The 15248-nt window shown below is 42.4% G+C and overlaps 1 protein-coding gene across 4 annotated transcripts in view; it reads right to left on the reverse strand.

The window, feature by feature from the left end:
- Positions 1–15248, reverse strand: part of DTNA (dystrobrevin alpha) — a 220514-nt gene that overhangs the window by 81021 nt on the left and 124245 nt on the right. For all 4 annotated transcript variants that reach the window (XM_054723821.1, XM_028155711.2, XM_008148310.2 and 1 more), the window contains exon 5: positions 5730–5943. In XM_054723821.1, coding sequence (XP_054579796.1) covers positions 5730–5943 — 214 coding nt within the window. The remainder of the gene's footprint in view (positions 1–5729; positions 5944–15248) is intronic.

Here is a 15248-nt window from a genome sequence, read left to right on the forward strand (position 1 = left end):
TCTTTATTAAATAGGATATGCTTTCTGATTTACCACTTAAGTTTTATATTGAGAAATTCTAAGTGTTTGAGTAAAATTGCAAACATTGACTTTAATGGCCCTGAATATTAGATTGCACAGTCATGTGATCCCTTGAACTTAGAAGTGATCACATACATAACTTGGGCTAGATCACATACGTAACTCTTGTTTTGGGGGTAGTGAAGTTAACATGTGGACAGACAGAAACCCCTCATTTGGCCCTGGCATCCCTGAGGTTAGCAAACTATCTGGGAAGAGAATCTCTCATAGCCCTGGGCCAGGGGAGTTTGCCAGAAGTTTCTCCAGAATGGAAGGGGCCAATACTGTTGACACTGTCTCCCTTACCCCCATGAAATCCCATCTGCTACTCATCCAAAGTATAAGTCAGAAAGAGGAGTGGCATTGAGATGTTCAATTTGTCTACAGCTGTGAAAACTCTTCAGAAAGTGATTCCATTTTTAGCAACGTAAGTATTTTCTTCCAGAACAAAATTTTAGTGACTAGATGAGAAAATTCTATGGATATCTCGAATTTTAGATGTGCATAGAAAAGCCAAGTAAGCACGATTTTAAATATTTAGTTCTAGCCATATGGGCAATGGAGGAAAAAAAAAAAAAGAAAAACATTTGATTTCATATGACTCTTCTCTTTTTCCTTTGCCTCAAAAGTGAACAACATGTTTTGTTTTTGCACAGAGAAATGGCTGTGTTCTCTGTAGCACGTCTTGCATTAAACATCAGAATAATTTTTAAAACTCAGAAGGCAGAAGGATTTTGGCAGAATTCCAAAATTATTTCATATCCATCCATCTTAAGAGTGTTGTGGTTCCTTTCATCGTGTGGGGGTTGGGGGGACGGTCAGCAGTGAGAATGGATGTTTCAAATGGCTCAGCGTGGTGCCATATGTCAAACAGAGAGGAAAAGACCAGGATTTTGTATTCTGTATTCTCTATGAGAGACTATGGTACAATGGATCTGAGTTCTGGATGGCAGTCATAAAAATGACTCTACATCTACAATGTGTAACTTGTTAAGTCCAAATATATCTTTCACATACACTCTGTCAAATATGTCTAAATACCACACACTGAAAAGGCTAGAAATGTGAGGGTAATAATAATATCCTGTAATAAGCAGGGGAAGCCTGGGGAAAAAGCCCATTAATTCTCATTTAAAAAATGAAGCATGAAGCATGAATAGAAATGAACTTAAACTGCTTCCTGAAACAAAATGATTTTGACTTTTCTCTCCACTCACCTCATCTAGTATGCAGCTGTATGACCTGTAAATTATTTAACCTCTTGTCTCAGCTTCATCACTTACTCACCCTGGAGAATTATGATAATATAGTGCCAGATCAGTAAGATTGTTGGGACACAGCAAATAAGGAGGGCATCTTAGCTATTATTACAATGATTATATTATCATCATTAGAGAATTGGCCTGAAAAGTGTAGCTGGACCCGTGAAAATAGAAAAATCACCATTCCTTTTAATATTTACCATTGTCCTACTGAGTTTTGAGTGGCTGAATATATGTGAAAATAATTTTTGCTAAAAACAAGGCCATTGTCCCATAATCTACTTTATGAGGAACTATCCTAACAAGAAAGATTCTCCTGAGTTGAAGTGAGATTAAGTAAACACACTAAATTGATGTTAGTCTTTCCTAGGAATAGGGAGAGAGTAAGACAAGTATATTGAAATCTTTGTGAAAACAGGACCATGTGCATTAGTGACTGTGAATGTTTGATTTTCCTCTTTGTGGAGAAGTTAAAATAGAGGGTGTGAATCTTGGTGACAGAGCAAACTTGGACTCACTAGTCTTGGTAACATATCGGAGATCAAGGAGGACTTAAGCTCAGAAAACAATGAAATCGGTGTGACAAGAGCTAAGAAAAGTCATTCTTTGATATTTATTTATTCATTCATTCATTCATTCATTCATTCATTCACCGGGTGATTCATTATGAGCTGCGTATTGTACTAGGTGCTGTGCGTACAAAGAAGACCTGGCTCCACTCTAAGGCAGCTTGTGGGAGCCAGGCAGACGAGCAGTAAGACATGCGCTGGAAGAGAACAGCAGAATCAAGTGTAAGGAGCTGGGAGCTGGGGAAGGGTGAGCAGCTCAGCCACAAGGGGTGAAGGGCTCCACTGTGTATCCAATTTTGAGACCTTACCTCTCAAAAAGGCCATGCTTTTAAGAATTAATTTCAAGGTAACCATTATACTTCAATAAAATGGTTTAAATACTAATGATTTTCATCTAACTTTCTGCCATGTTATTTTTCTTTTGTACTTTGAATTTTCTAAAAAAGAATAACAGTAAAAGTCCTTAGAATACTCCAAAGAGATCTTGTCCTCATTTCAATCATTTTCTTGGTGGAGTCCAACTGGGTAGGTCTGGTGAATTTTAAGGCACTACGAAAATAATGACCCCATTTCTTTGAATCCAAGCTCTTATTTTTCATGAATTTACATTGGTGTAATGTCTTTCCTTTTTTATTTTTTCATCGTCTCTTTTGAGACCAGGTTCTTAAGGTATCTCTAACTTTTACTTTGGATTTTATGTGTATTTTTTTTCTTAATCTGTTCATTTAAATACAGCAAATAAAAGAAAATCTCTTAAATGTGTGATCTATAATAGCAACAGCACATCCTTGATCTTCTAGTATCAGCCTCATTCATGTGGACCAAAATACAGGGGCTCCTTTATAAACACGTGTGTGGGTCACGGGATAGGTGGTAGGAGGTGACATTAGATTTTCATACTGGATCTCATTTGGATAAACAGGAGTTTACAATGATAAGAAATAGAATCAACATTCATTTTATTCTTGTTTCTCTTCTTATATTCACTTTTAAGTTGAATTTTCAGATATCAGTGTTTCCTGGTAGCTTATATCTCACATTGTCTAAAATGTGAAAAGCCACAAGAGGGGAGATTTGATTATCAATAGAATGGCATATACTCATCTGCTCTGTCCAAGGAACAAAGGCGGAAGTACCTTCATCCTGGGGCCCCTATGTGAACGTGTCTCTACCGTGAGACCTCTCCATGTAGACGTGTTTACCCATCTACTGCGATGAGAGCAGGGGCCTTCCTATCTGCATGAAGAGTAGGAACCAAGCAAAGGTTTCTTCTGAACATTGGTGTGAACTGCGCCTGACCTGGGGATAGTCCTTAAGCTTAGCGTTCATAGTTCTTGAAATAATTCAGCCACAGTATCATCGTTATTTAAAGAACAGTTACAGCTCTATTTTTTGAAATGATCTTCCCAATATTTCTAAACAAAAGTGAAAAATATAACCCTATTAGTTTAAGTCCCATATATTTTACTAGATCCCCCTTCCTTATTATTAATCTGCCTTTGTTTTGATATTTATACAGTGGGCCCAAGCTATTTTTTAGCTTTGATACTTTATGAATGATCCAGTAATACTCCAAGAGTTAGCAGGAAGTTATATTACTCTGTTTATATTTTCCACTAGAGGTCTGGTGCATGAAAATTCATGCACTGGAGCGGGGGGTCCCTCAGTCTGGCCTGCCCCCTCTCACAGTCTGGGAGCCCTTGGGGCGGGAGGTAACCTGGCAATCAGGGGAAGATGACGCCCCATCACACCTCTGCTGCTGCCACTGCTGGCAGCGCAAGCCTCAGCTGGCCCTGGTTACCTGAGCCTTGGGTGGCCCTGGGCAGCTGGGGGGCTGAGAGAACTGGGGGACTCCGAAGGCAGGTGTGCGGCAAGGCTGGGCCCCGCCTTGCTGTGCGCCTGCCGCCCCGGTAGGGCTATGGGGACTGGGCATTGCCATCTTGTGGCTGTGGGCACCACCATCTTTGAGGGTGTGGCAGTCAATTAGCATATTACCTACTTATTGGCTGTGGGTGCCGCCATCTTTGAGGGCAGGACAGTCAATTAACATATTCCCTCCTTATTGGCTGTGGGTGCTGCCATCTTTGCGACAGTGTGAGGGTCAATTAGCATATTCCCTCTTTATTAGATAGATTGTTACACTTATCTACCTAATAAAAGAGTAACATGCTAATTGACCGTACCTTTGCGATGCCCACCAGCCAATCAGGAGTGAGTATGCAAATTAACCCAACCAAGATGGCGGGTAATTTGCATACACAGGCGCTGAGAGGCTGGGAGCAGGGCAGGACGCAGGCGTTCCGCACCATCCCAGCTGCTCCAGGCCTCTGGGCAGCGTGCAAAGGCAGAAAGGTGGCTCCGGCCAGAGTGAAGGTGCTGCCGGCAGCCAGGGGAAGGCAGGCCCATTCTTGCACGAATCTTCATGCATCGGGCCTCTAGTAACAAATAAGTCCCTTAAAGACTTAACTGGCGAGTCTGAAAGCTGCCCTGCTCTTGCTAAGGGGACAGGATGGGAACGCTCCTTCTAGGACTTCCATGGCCTGGTTCCTTTCTGCCACCTGTCATGTAGAACCACAGTCTATCTACCTGCCCTGCTCAGTTACCATAGTGATTAGCCCAAAGCAGTACATCAGCTCTGAGGTCGGTACAGACTGTGCATAGAGTCTTTCACGCTGGACGGCTGGTTGTAGAATTGTTTACTGGAACTTGAGAATTTCTCAGAACATAAGAATCTCAGAAACAACAATGCATCCTGGTCAGCCTGAGCACAAACCCTTCTGTGAGCACACGGGGTTGCAAAGGGACAGCTGGAGACTTTTGTCAGTCACGGGCATAACAACGTCAGCCTGGCTGGATCGTCCCCTGTGCCCGCCTTACCCATTCCCGAGCATTGGCCAGACAATGAGACTGAGGCTGAAACTCTTCCGAGAGTCTTAGAGTGTGACTGCCGACAGGTCAAGTTAGTAATTTCCCTTTTTAATAGTCAAAGCCAGTAGCAAACGTGGAGGCGTTGATACGATCTCTAGGCCAGAGGCTTTTCACAAGAACCCCTTTGAAATGACAGGCTGGTCGTGTAATTCAGGGAGTTTGTATATCTCACAAGGCTGCCACTATGCCTTGGAGAAAGCACCGCCGCTGAATACCTAAGTGCCCACCCTGCCCCTGCCACGCTGAGGACCGGACAATGACAGTCTCTTTGTGCTTCAGCTCCGTTACCCGTAAAAGGAGAGATTTGGAAGCGCAGTCTGTAAGATCTCAGGCAGCTCTGAAGTCTCTGATTCCGTGAGGGGAAATGATGAGATAATGAGGCTGGGTTTCAATCGTGGTGCGTGGATAGCTTCATTCTGCTTTATGTGGCCCGCCCTCGGCCAGGCCATGGAAGGCAGGTCATAGCTCCTCTCACTGGGCTGGCCCAGACACCCCTTTCAACCTCTCACTCTTTGCTCCAGGGTCTGGTCACTTCCCCTCAGAAACACTGTCCTGGGCAATTTGCAAAGAAGAGAGTGAAAACACCCTCCCTCTGCATGCTTCATTAAATCGCTTCCCGGGCACGCCACCACACAACACTTTCAAGCGTCCATAGCTTCTAGAAAGCGTGGGGTGCGTTAAATACAGGTCAGGACATAAAATACAATTGTACTCAATTTCCTGTTTTACTCTCTAGCCTTTTCCACAGCAGTTAAATGTATGTTAAACCCAGAGAAACTTGATTGAAACAAGTATCTGATCAAGACAAAAGAGGCAGTAGGTTGGTTACTCGAGAACATTATTTGCAATAAAGACCAAGAAGGTACAAGAGGAACATGTAAAACGCAACCGCCACTCGGAAGGCACTCACGGGTCAAAGGCCGCCAGCAGGAAGTTGAGCAGGAGGCCGATGGACTGCTCCACGTGGATCTGGTGCGTGGTGGGCATCCGCTTGTTGAGCTGGTAAAAGATGGTGGAGAGCACAGCCTCCAGGCGAGCCACGCTGAGTTCCGTGTTCGGGTCCAGGTTGTTGAGCGCATTTTCCCGCAGAGCTTCTATGACGTTCCAGATGTCCACCAGGTGCACTGCGCACAGGTAAGGGAGAGTGACCGCGTCAGCCCACGGAGCAGGGAAAGGCAAGCTCACTGTGCCACCCGCCCCTCCCGCCAAGGCGCTCACACTGTAGGGTCGCCATGAGCACAGTACACAGTGCATCATTCCAAAGACTGGACGGACGGTGTATAACAGCACACAGATGCTTTACTGAATACCCTAGCCTAGCAGATAGTTACTTCTAGTCTTCGTAACGACCCTTGAAATATAGCTGTTTTCCCCACCTTACATGTGAGGAAACAGGATCAGGGGAGTTAACTGACAAAACACAAGTCCAAGTCCAGTCAATGGCAAAACTGGCTTTCAAATCCAAGTCAGTCTGGCTTCTTTACAAAACTGACATAAAGTTGGCATTTAACATCGTGGAACTAGAAGGTGTATACTATGTGGATTAGATAAATTTATACATCGCAATCCCATTACCATAGTGTTAGCTAATCTCTCCATCATGTTCTATCATTTCCTTTTTACAGTGAGGACGTTTAAGATCTAGTTTCTCAGCAACTTGGAAGTAGATACTGTTTGTGATTATAGTTAACATGTCTATTAGCTTAGAAGCACTTTCCCGTTGTACATGCTAACCCCTAAAAAAAAGAGAGAGAGAATCCTATAATACTTAAATTTTATTATTTGGAAGGATATCATAACTGCATTTGAGAATTTAAAGTATTTTCATTTACATATTCTTAGTAGTATAAGGTTTGAAATAAGAAAGTGGACAGGAAGACGGGCGGGGGGCGGGTATGAGGCATCGCTACAATGCAACAGCAGAACGAAGTCACAGATAACTTTGCTGGTGAGAACGAGCAGTCAATTAACTTAATTTAAGTCATGGTTACTTTCACTAGGGTGGTCAAGAAATCCATTTCTATTTCAGTTCGCCCTGAAGTCTTGTTATGACATCCCAGAAACCATCACCACAATCAGGATAATACATCCATCATCCCCAAAAGTCTCCTTTGAAATCTGTCACAGATCTGCTTTCTGTCATGATTTTCTAGAATTCTATATAGCTGAAATCATCCAGTGTGTACTCTTGTTGTTGTTGTTGTTTTGGGGGGTGGTCTGGATACTTTTACTAGTGTAACCATTTTGAGAGTCATCCACGATGTTGGGTGTATTAGTAGTTTGTTCCTTTTTGTTGCCGAATAGTATTCTATTGGAGGGATATATCACAATTTGGTTGTCAACTCACCTGCTTATGGACATTTGGGTTGTTCTGGTTTTTGGTGATAAAGAATAAAGTTTCTATGCACAATCATGTACAAATCTTTGTACAGACATAAACTTCCAGTTCTCTTGATAAGTACTTAGAAAGGAAGTGGCTATGTTGTATAGTAGGTATAAGTTTAATTTTTGAAAATCTCCCAAAGTGTTTTTCAAAGTAGTTGCACTATCTTACATTCTCATTAAGAGTGTATGAGAGTACCAGTTTCACCACAATTTCACCAAATTCTGGGTTCACTTTTCATTACACTTTTGCATTTGAAAATAAACGTTGTCTTTCTCAAGGAAGTACAGTTCCAGTTCCTGAGAAATGTGCATTCCCAAGTTTTAGTCTCCTACAGCTTTGCTAGTTTCTGACACTGTGTTTAAAGACACAAAACTGACACCTATTGCGCTCCTCGACTTGGAGTCCAGAGCAGTGGACTTGGAGTCCGAAGACCTAGGTGCAAATCTGGCTCTTCTACAAGTGTTTACTCTCTTAGCTTTGAAGACTCACAGCCTCACTTCCTAATTTGTGAAGTGGGTATTGTGTTCCTTTAAATGGTACACAGATACAATATATTATACATGAACAAATGAATAAAGTAAGTTCATATAAATTTTTTTGTGCATATCTCTGGGTTCTGACACAGGAACACAAATCACTTTTCAAATGAATTACTTTAATGTTAAATTTGGATCAATTCAGATTTATGGGTTTTTAAATTTACAAAATTCTCTGTATATCACACAAGGAAATTATTTGTATTTTTTTATGTTATTTGTCAAATTTTTCACTTTAACAAGCAAGGCGCTTCAAAAAAATAGCATTTATAAGTTGAATTTTTTTGAGGAAAAAAAAGCTGGGATTTCTACCACTATTCCCTACATATTTGATCTATAGAGCCTCTGGATCCAGTCCTTGGAGAGATGTGGGGGTGCAGGACACAAAAAGAGCAGCGATGAGGGGACCCGGCCTTGTCCTGATTGGTATCTGTGCTCAGGCCACCAAGGGAAGTAGGTTACTGTCTTCTTCCTGACTATGGGTCGTGTGAAACAGGCACCGGAGAAGAGGCACATGAACGGTGAACTTGAGCATAGGAGGGAGATGGCTACAAGCCAAGAAGGAGAAATGGCTGCTGGGAGAGGGATTGCCATCTGTATGCTTAGGTTTCTCCTGGAGAGTCTTTGTGGGGCACAGAGAGGCTCCCAGGATTCCCAGGGGTGAAATCATAGAAGTCCATGGAAGCAGCCAGCATGTCCATAGACAGTGGGAGGGTCCTTCAGGAACTTCAGCCTCTGTGTGCCCAGCCTACACTAATCTCCTCTCTGCCAAACATACTTTCTCGGGGGTTCCCTCCCTTGATGAATGGCCTCAGCCCCTACATTCTTCCCCCACCCCAGCTAGAATCTGGATTTCATCCCTGGATCCTCATATCTCATATGCAATCAATGACCGAGTCCTATTGGACTCTATCTCCAAAGTATCACTTTAATTCCTCCATTTCCACAGACTCTTATTCCCATCACCCAATTTCACCACCCAATGTTATCACCATTATCTCATTGACTAAGTCAATTCCTTCATCTTCATTCTCTCTCCACTCCAATTCATTCTAAACACTGTAGCCGGGGTGGTATTTCTGAACTGCATATCTGACTTGTCACTCATATGTTGTGTCAACTCCTTTAATAACTTCCCATTAAGTTGAAACTCTTCAGCATGGCTTGCGAAGTTCTTTCAGACCTGGCCTCACTTTCTTCTCATCTATGTCTCATCTATGCCTGAGTGTCAACACCACTTCTTCAAGGATGCTTGTCTGGATCTCTCACCTCTAGGTTTTGTACCCTCCTACGTGCCACCTTGGGACCCTGTTCTCCCCATTATTTAGTGGACTCTGTGCAGGCCAGCTGGTTGTCTGTTTGTCCTCTGCAATTGTATGTTGCACAGGAAGAGACTCCATGTGCCGTGATACTGTTCACACCCCCAGCCTCACACACCACAGGAGCTTAACACATATCTGTTGGCTAAGTAAACACATGACAAGGCAATGACTCAACAGTGAATGTGCATGTGATTGCTAAAGAGGCAATACGGTGTAGTCACGCAGAATCACAAAAGCCTTGGTTTGCATCCCAGGTACATCATCTGGCATGTTACTTGGCTTTCTGAGTCTTCATCTTGGCAAAGTGGGGCTGGCAAGAGCATCTACCCTCAGATGATTACTATCCTATATAATAAAGAGCTAATATGCTAATTAGACTGGATGGTGGAACGACCTTCCAGACTACCTTCCGGAACGACCAGTGGGCGGGGGACAGGGCCGCGAGGCAGCAGGCCTACTCTTGCACGATTTTCGTGCATTGGGCCTCTAGTATAGAATAAATTGGAAAAAAAGAATAAATGGGGTGATGCTTATAAATTGCTTGGATAGGGCATGTAACTTAGGAAATAATAATATGGACACAAAAAATATCTAGAAATCATATGAAAGTTACTAAAAATAAGTATGATCTATATTTGGGCTTTCACATTTAAAGTCTCCATATAAGGAAAAAGGAAATAGCAATTAGAGCTGTGAGACTAGATAATTATACATGAAAGTAAAACAAGGCTTCATAGTTATGTGCCTGGCCCTGCGGTAGGGCCTAGGGACTCAATGGCAAACAATGCAGACGTGGCTCCTGCCTCAGGAAACAGGGTCTGAAGGGGACACAGAGATGAGTCACAGTCACACAAACAGGGAACTAGAAATTTTGTGACTTGCTGGATTATGTAATGGCTGTGAAGGGGCCAGAAGTACAAGAAAAGCATTTCACACAGTATTCCGTGCACAATAAGCATAGTTCAATATCTACTAATTATTATTGAGAAAGATAAGTATCACAATTCTTCTACTGAGTTGAGGAGGAACACCAAGAAATGTGCTAAGTCGAGAGTCATTAGGCAGTTATTAAGGGGTCTGTTTTAAAGTCTGACAGTTGTATAAATAGGTTGCTTTCTGTTGAGCATTTTAGAAAATGAGGACATCTAGGTATGCTAGAATGATGATATACCACTAGATGGCACTGCACACATTTCACTACTAGATCTCAAGCTATAACTGTCCATCATAAAGCACCTGCTATTAGGTATAGGCAACAGGAAGTGGGGTTTCCTCATCCATATGACTGTATACATTTTACACTAATACACTAGAAAAGGCAACAGTTTGCAGAGTGACATCATTTTGTTAACATTAATCATATCAAGAGTAAACAAAACATTTTCTTAAAAGTAGAATTTAGTTCTTCATAGAATCAAAAATACGATTAGTGTTAACTGCAGATAATTAATTATGAATACCTCACAGTAGTTTGTCTTCATAAATAAATGGAAATTGACAAAACTTCAATAGTTTGTCTTAAATCCAAGAAAGCCCAGGTTGAAAGGAAAGGGCTAGGGTGGGTGAGGACTGGGGGAGGAGGGTTTGGGGTTTCGGGGGGTGGTTTCCACATGGGTAGAGAAGAATTTTTGAATCTCAAGTGATGCTGGTCATGTGTCCCCCTATTTGAATAGGAGATGGACTCTTAGTTCATAGTTAGAGATGACTTAATCCAAGTGTCCCTGGGGAATGTGCAGAAATGCCAAACTCATTTATAGCTAACAGAAATGATGGATGTCATAAGCATTATTAGAAGTAGAATTGCGTGAATAGGGTAAAATACAGAAGAGAGGGTACAGAGAGTACAGGAATATCAAAAGACAGCTTCAAGATTTAGTCTATCTCTGAGTTTGTCCAGAAGCAGCCTTCCTGGGACCCCATCACAGAGACTGGGTGCAGGTCAGTGGCTCTAAGCATGATGCCCTTTTTCCTAAAGCACTTGGAGATCTCTTAAAAATTCCCAAGCCCAGACTCGCCCACTCGCTGACTCCAGAATTTAGGAGGGTAGGCAAGGGTTTTGACAAAGCTCTGTAGGTGATTTTGCCAACCACTCATTCATAAACCTTGGGGCGGCTCTCAGAGGGCTTGCAGCGAGGGAAGGCTAATACACAACCATCTTGCAGAGCGTTCACTCCCATCCCTTCGGAGGAGAGGCTCTGAATGGAGTCTCCTATGAGGTTGGAGAACGGCTCCCTGGTGATGCCACTGTGGCTGGTCTGGACCATACTTGGAGTTGCAAGGCAACTGTTAGAAATGCAGATCTCAGCACCCCCACTCCCCCTCCCTTAGACCTAGAGAATCAGAATCTTCCTTTTAACAACATCCCCAGTGTCTCTTCACACTCATTACCCTAAGCCGCTATAACTAGCTTTCCTTCTCAGCCTTCCACTCCAGAGACTACAAACTTCATTCACAGAACAAGCATTTATTTAGCCCTTACAATGTGGCAGCACTGTCCTGGGTTCTAGAATTAGCACAGACAACATAAGCGTCTCTGACCACACGGGACTTAAAGATGGTGGGGAACAGAGATATCTGGCAAACAAGCACATTGAGCGTGCTACAATAATCATCTATTTCCTCTTACAGAGAAAAAATGGGCTTAGTGATAACAGATTTAAATCCAAGTGTTTTTTCATTTGTATAATGGGAATATTAATATTCACCATGTTTACCTTATAGGTATTCTGAGGAACAATAAATATTTACATGGAAAACATTAAACTGTAAAGCACGCTATGTATTTTAGGTATTCTTATTTTTGAGAGAAAAACAGACCTTAAAATTTACTGTCACAGTCAGATAAAATTATAAAATTTCCTTCCTTCAAATTCTTTCAGTTCTTTACTTTGCTCTGTCAGTTATAAAGATACAATATTTCTTCTATAATTGCAGGTTTGTTTTCCTCTTAATGAATGTAATATGTAATCTATCCATGAGAGATTATGTCACAGTGATGACTATTTTAGTTCACTTTCAGATCAAATACTTATCTCAAATTCAGAGAGCCTCAGCCCACGAGAAAAAAGGATATGCCCAATGTATTGCCCCTCACCACACATCTATTGCACACACAGGCATTAACATATGGAGAAAGACAGCCATATGCTTCCACATGCAGAGCTGGGAAAGGAAGCAAGAAATGAGATTCCAAAACCTTTAAAAAAAATTAAATCCCAACCAGTAACTTTAAAGGTTCTATAATACATTATTCTTCAGGTTACAGGTAATTTAACAAACTATGAGAGTCTGGCCATAAAAGAGATTGTAATTCTCATGGGGAGAGACACTCAGATGGCCTAACTGAAGATCAAGATGAGACATGACATTATAAAAAGCCCACATTCACAGTGCAGGTTTAAATAAAGAAGCTACTGGTACTCGAAAGACTGTACAGGGATGCTATGTGGGCTGGAAACTTTGGAAGGATTTGGAGGAGGAGGAAGAGGAGGAGGAAGAAGAGGAGGAGGAGGAGGAGGAGAGGTGGAAGGGCTCAAGTTGGCTCCTGAATCAAAGCAGGATATGAATACATGTTGAGGAGGAGGGAGAATACTCCAAGAAGAAGGAAGCCAGGTGGCCCCTGGCACAGAGCAATGAACGAAGGAGGTGCAGTCGGTCCTGGATTGATGGGTTGGGGCTGGAGGAGTTTGTGTGGGGCTTACAGGAAAGCAGAGTCTATAACTAAGTGAACTTTTCTTTGAGCATTATTTCACACTTCTCTCAGTTTTTGAAAGCAAACAGAAAGACTGAGAATTTGCAGCCTGTAAAGTTCAATGTTTAGTTTCATTTTTCAAATCACCATGTCAGCTAATTCCGACCCCCGTCTATAGCCAACCAGTGCAGCGGTGAGACCCAGAGGTGACCTTTAGAGTGGAGAGTGGGTCTGATTCCAGAAGTCTGGGGTGAGGCCAGGGCATCCACAGGTAAAGCACCTCCTTAGGTGACTTTGAAAGACAATCAGGTTTAAAAACCACTGCTAGGGAGTATGACTCCAGGGATGGAGTTAGACAAGGGACAGGAAGAACAGGAAATGGATGCGCATGTGATACAGAGGACTTCATTTAAAAGGCATCATGAGGATCTCAGGAACAAGAAATCCATGTGCAAATTAGCCAGTTGGTAAGATATTTTCAAAGGAAGTACTTTTTGCAGGCAATCGGGCCTCTTATTGTGACAAAATCGTATTTAAAAACCTTTTGAGACGGGGGAGGACTCATTAGTTACATGGTATGCTTTGGCAGAGTCAACACACGTATCCTGATGTCATTATGCTGATGATATCAGCCATCATCTACACTAACTAGACACTGAGTTTGGAAAGAAAATGTTAATAAAAGCACAATTTTCAGATTTGATTTCCACCAGTGAGCCATACCTTTCTAAGATACGAATCTAAACGTCTGAGTAGTTCACTAAATGATCTTATGCTTCCAAACTCAACATCTCCCTCGCGCCCAAAGTATGCCTTTATCACGAACATCGTTCTCTTTGCTGAGGCTCCTAGGAGAGATGCATCACATCTTCCAGATAACATTTTAGTTTCACTTTAACTTCCTGGTTAATATTGATGATATAATACAGAGCTTCAGGAAAAGGCCTATAACATAATTCTGGTATAAAATCAAATAGGATATCTCGCTAGTCCTCAAAGGCTCTGAGAGCACACCCATGGTCTACTAGGAAAAAGTATTCCGTGTTGCTTAAATTGTGTTTGTAGACCAGCATCATTATTCAAAATGAGGTAGATTAATTGTTGGCTCAACAGCTGTCATACTGTAAGTTAAATTTAACAAAATTCGATTGAACAAGCATTTAATGAGCCTTTTATTTTTCAAAGTATTGTACCAAGGACTGTAAAAATAATAAGAGAAGGTAAAGGAAAAGAATGACCTGAACAATAACTAATTTCTCACTGCGAGTGTTTCACTTTGTTCAGAATATATTTAATAACTTTAGAAGCGAGGGAATCTAATATCTGATCTCCCCTCTGGGTAGTAATTTTAGACTTCACTAGATAACTCCGTATAGGTTCCTTCAATATGCTCTTACCATTTCCTATCAGTTACTGACTTCTACTTAAGATTCTTTTTACAGCAAGCCTCCTCACTCTCCAACTGCTGCCCTTTTCCACCTATCCTAAAAAATACTTTAAGGCTTAGCTCTGGTCATACCATTGTCTAGTGGGGAAAACCCAAGCATAAAAATCCATGTTTAGACTCGAGGTTCCTAATCTTCAGCCTTATCTCCTCATCTCCAGCTTCTCCTGAGCCCTATGCTCAGTCACACTGGACTTCTCACAATTCCAGGATATTCCCTTGGCTGTCCTGTATGTGCCTTTACTCAGCCTGCTGCCCTCATCAGCTATACCCTTCAGAATACTATCTTTTCAAGGTATTGCACACATGCATGCCCACAAGGCAGCTCACTCTGATGCTAACCTCCCCCTTTGTTGCTTCCAGAAACTTCCACGTGTCTATTAGACCATTTATGACACTCTGCATTTCCCACAGTTATTAATCAACTAGAGGCCCGATGCACGAAATTTGTGCAAGGGGGCTCGGCCCTCCCAGCCCAGCTGCCTTGCAGCCCCGTCCACTGGTTGTTCTGGAAGATCGTTCCGCCATCCAGTCTAATTGGCATATTAGCTCTTTATTATATAGGATAAGTAGTCCCCTCCATTTTTTTAGATAAACCCTTGATTGAACTTCAGGGAAGAGTAGGGTCTTTGAAATGACGAGCTAAATTTTATGTTAAGGGCCATGTGTGTTTTCAGGGGACAGGGCCAGGGGCTTTCATCAGATTCTCCCAAAGAGACATGGGGAGAGAAGCTGAAGAGTCACAGCACTAAATTCTGAGCAATCTGAAGACATGGACTATGTCTTGGCCATCGCTCTATTCCTCATGGCCGCACGTAGAACGCGTTGTTCAAACTGGGTGCCTGCTACTGCTTGGGGAATGGCCCACAGTGCCTGCTGCTTGCCAGACACTGCACATAACCCCTCGACGCTTTCCTCTGCCTCAGCTTCTCAGACACACGGGGCAGGGTTTCCACAGAACTTTCTCATTCCTTGCACACTATGACTTGAGCAGATGGCCAGAATCCTACCTGCCAGAGGCCACATTGTAAGAGGAAGAGCATCCCCAGG

Source organism: Eptesicus fuscus, chromosome 12 (genome assembly GCF_027574615.1).
Source record: "Eptesicus fuscus isolate TK198812 chromosome 12, DD_ASM_mEF_20220401, whole genome shotgun sequence".
Lineage (NCBI taxonomy): Eukaryota > Metazoa > Chordata > Mammalia > Chiroptera > Vespertilionidae > Eptesicus > Eptesicus fuscus.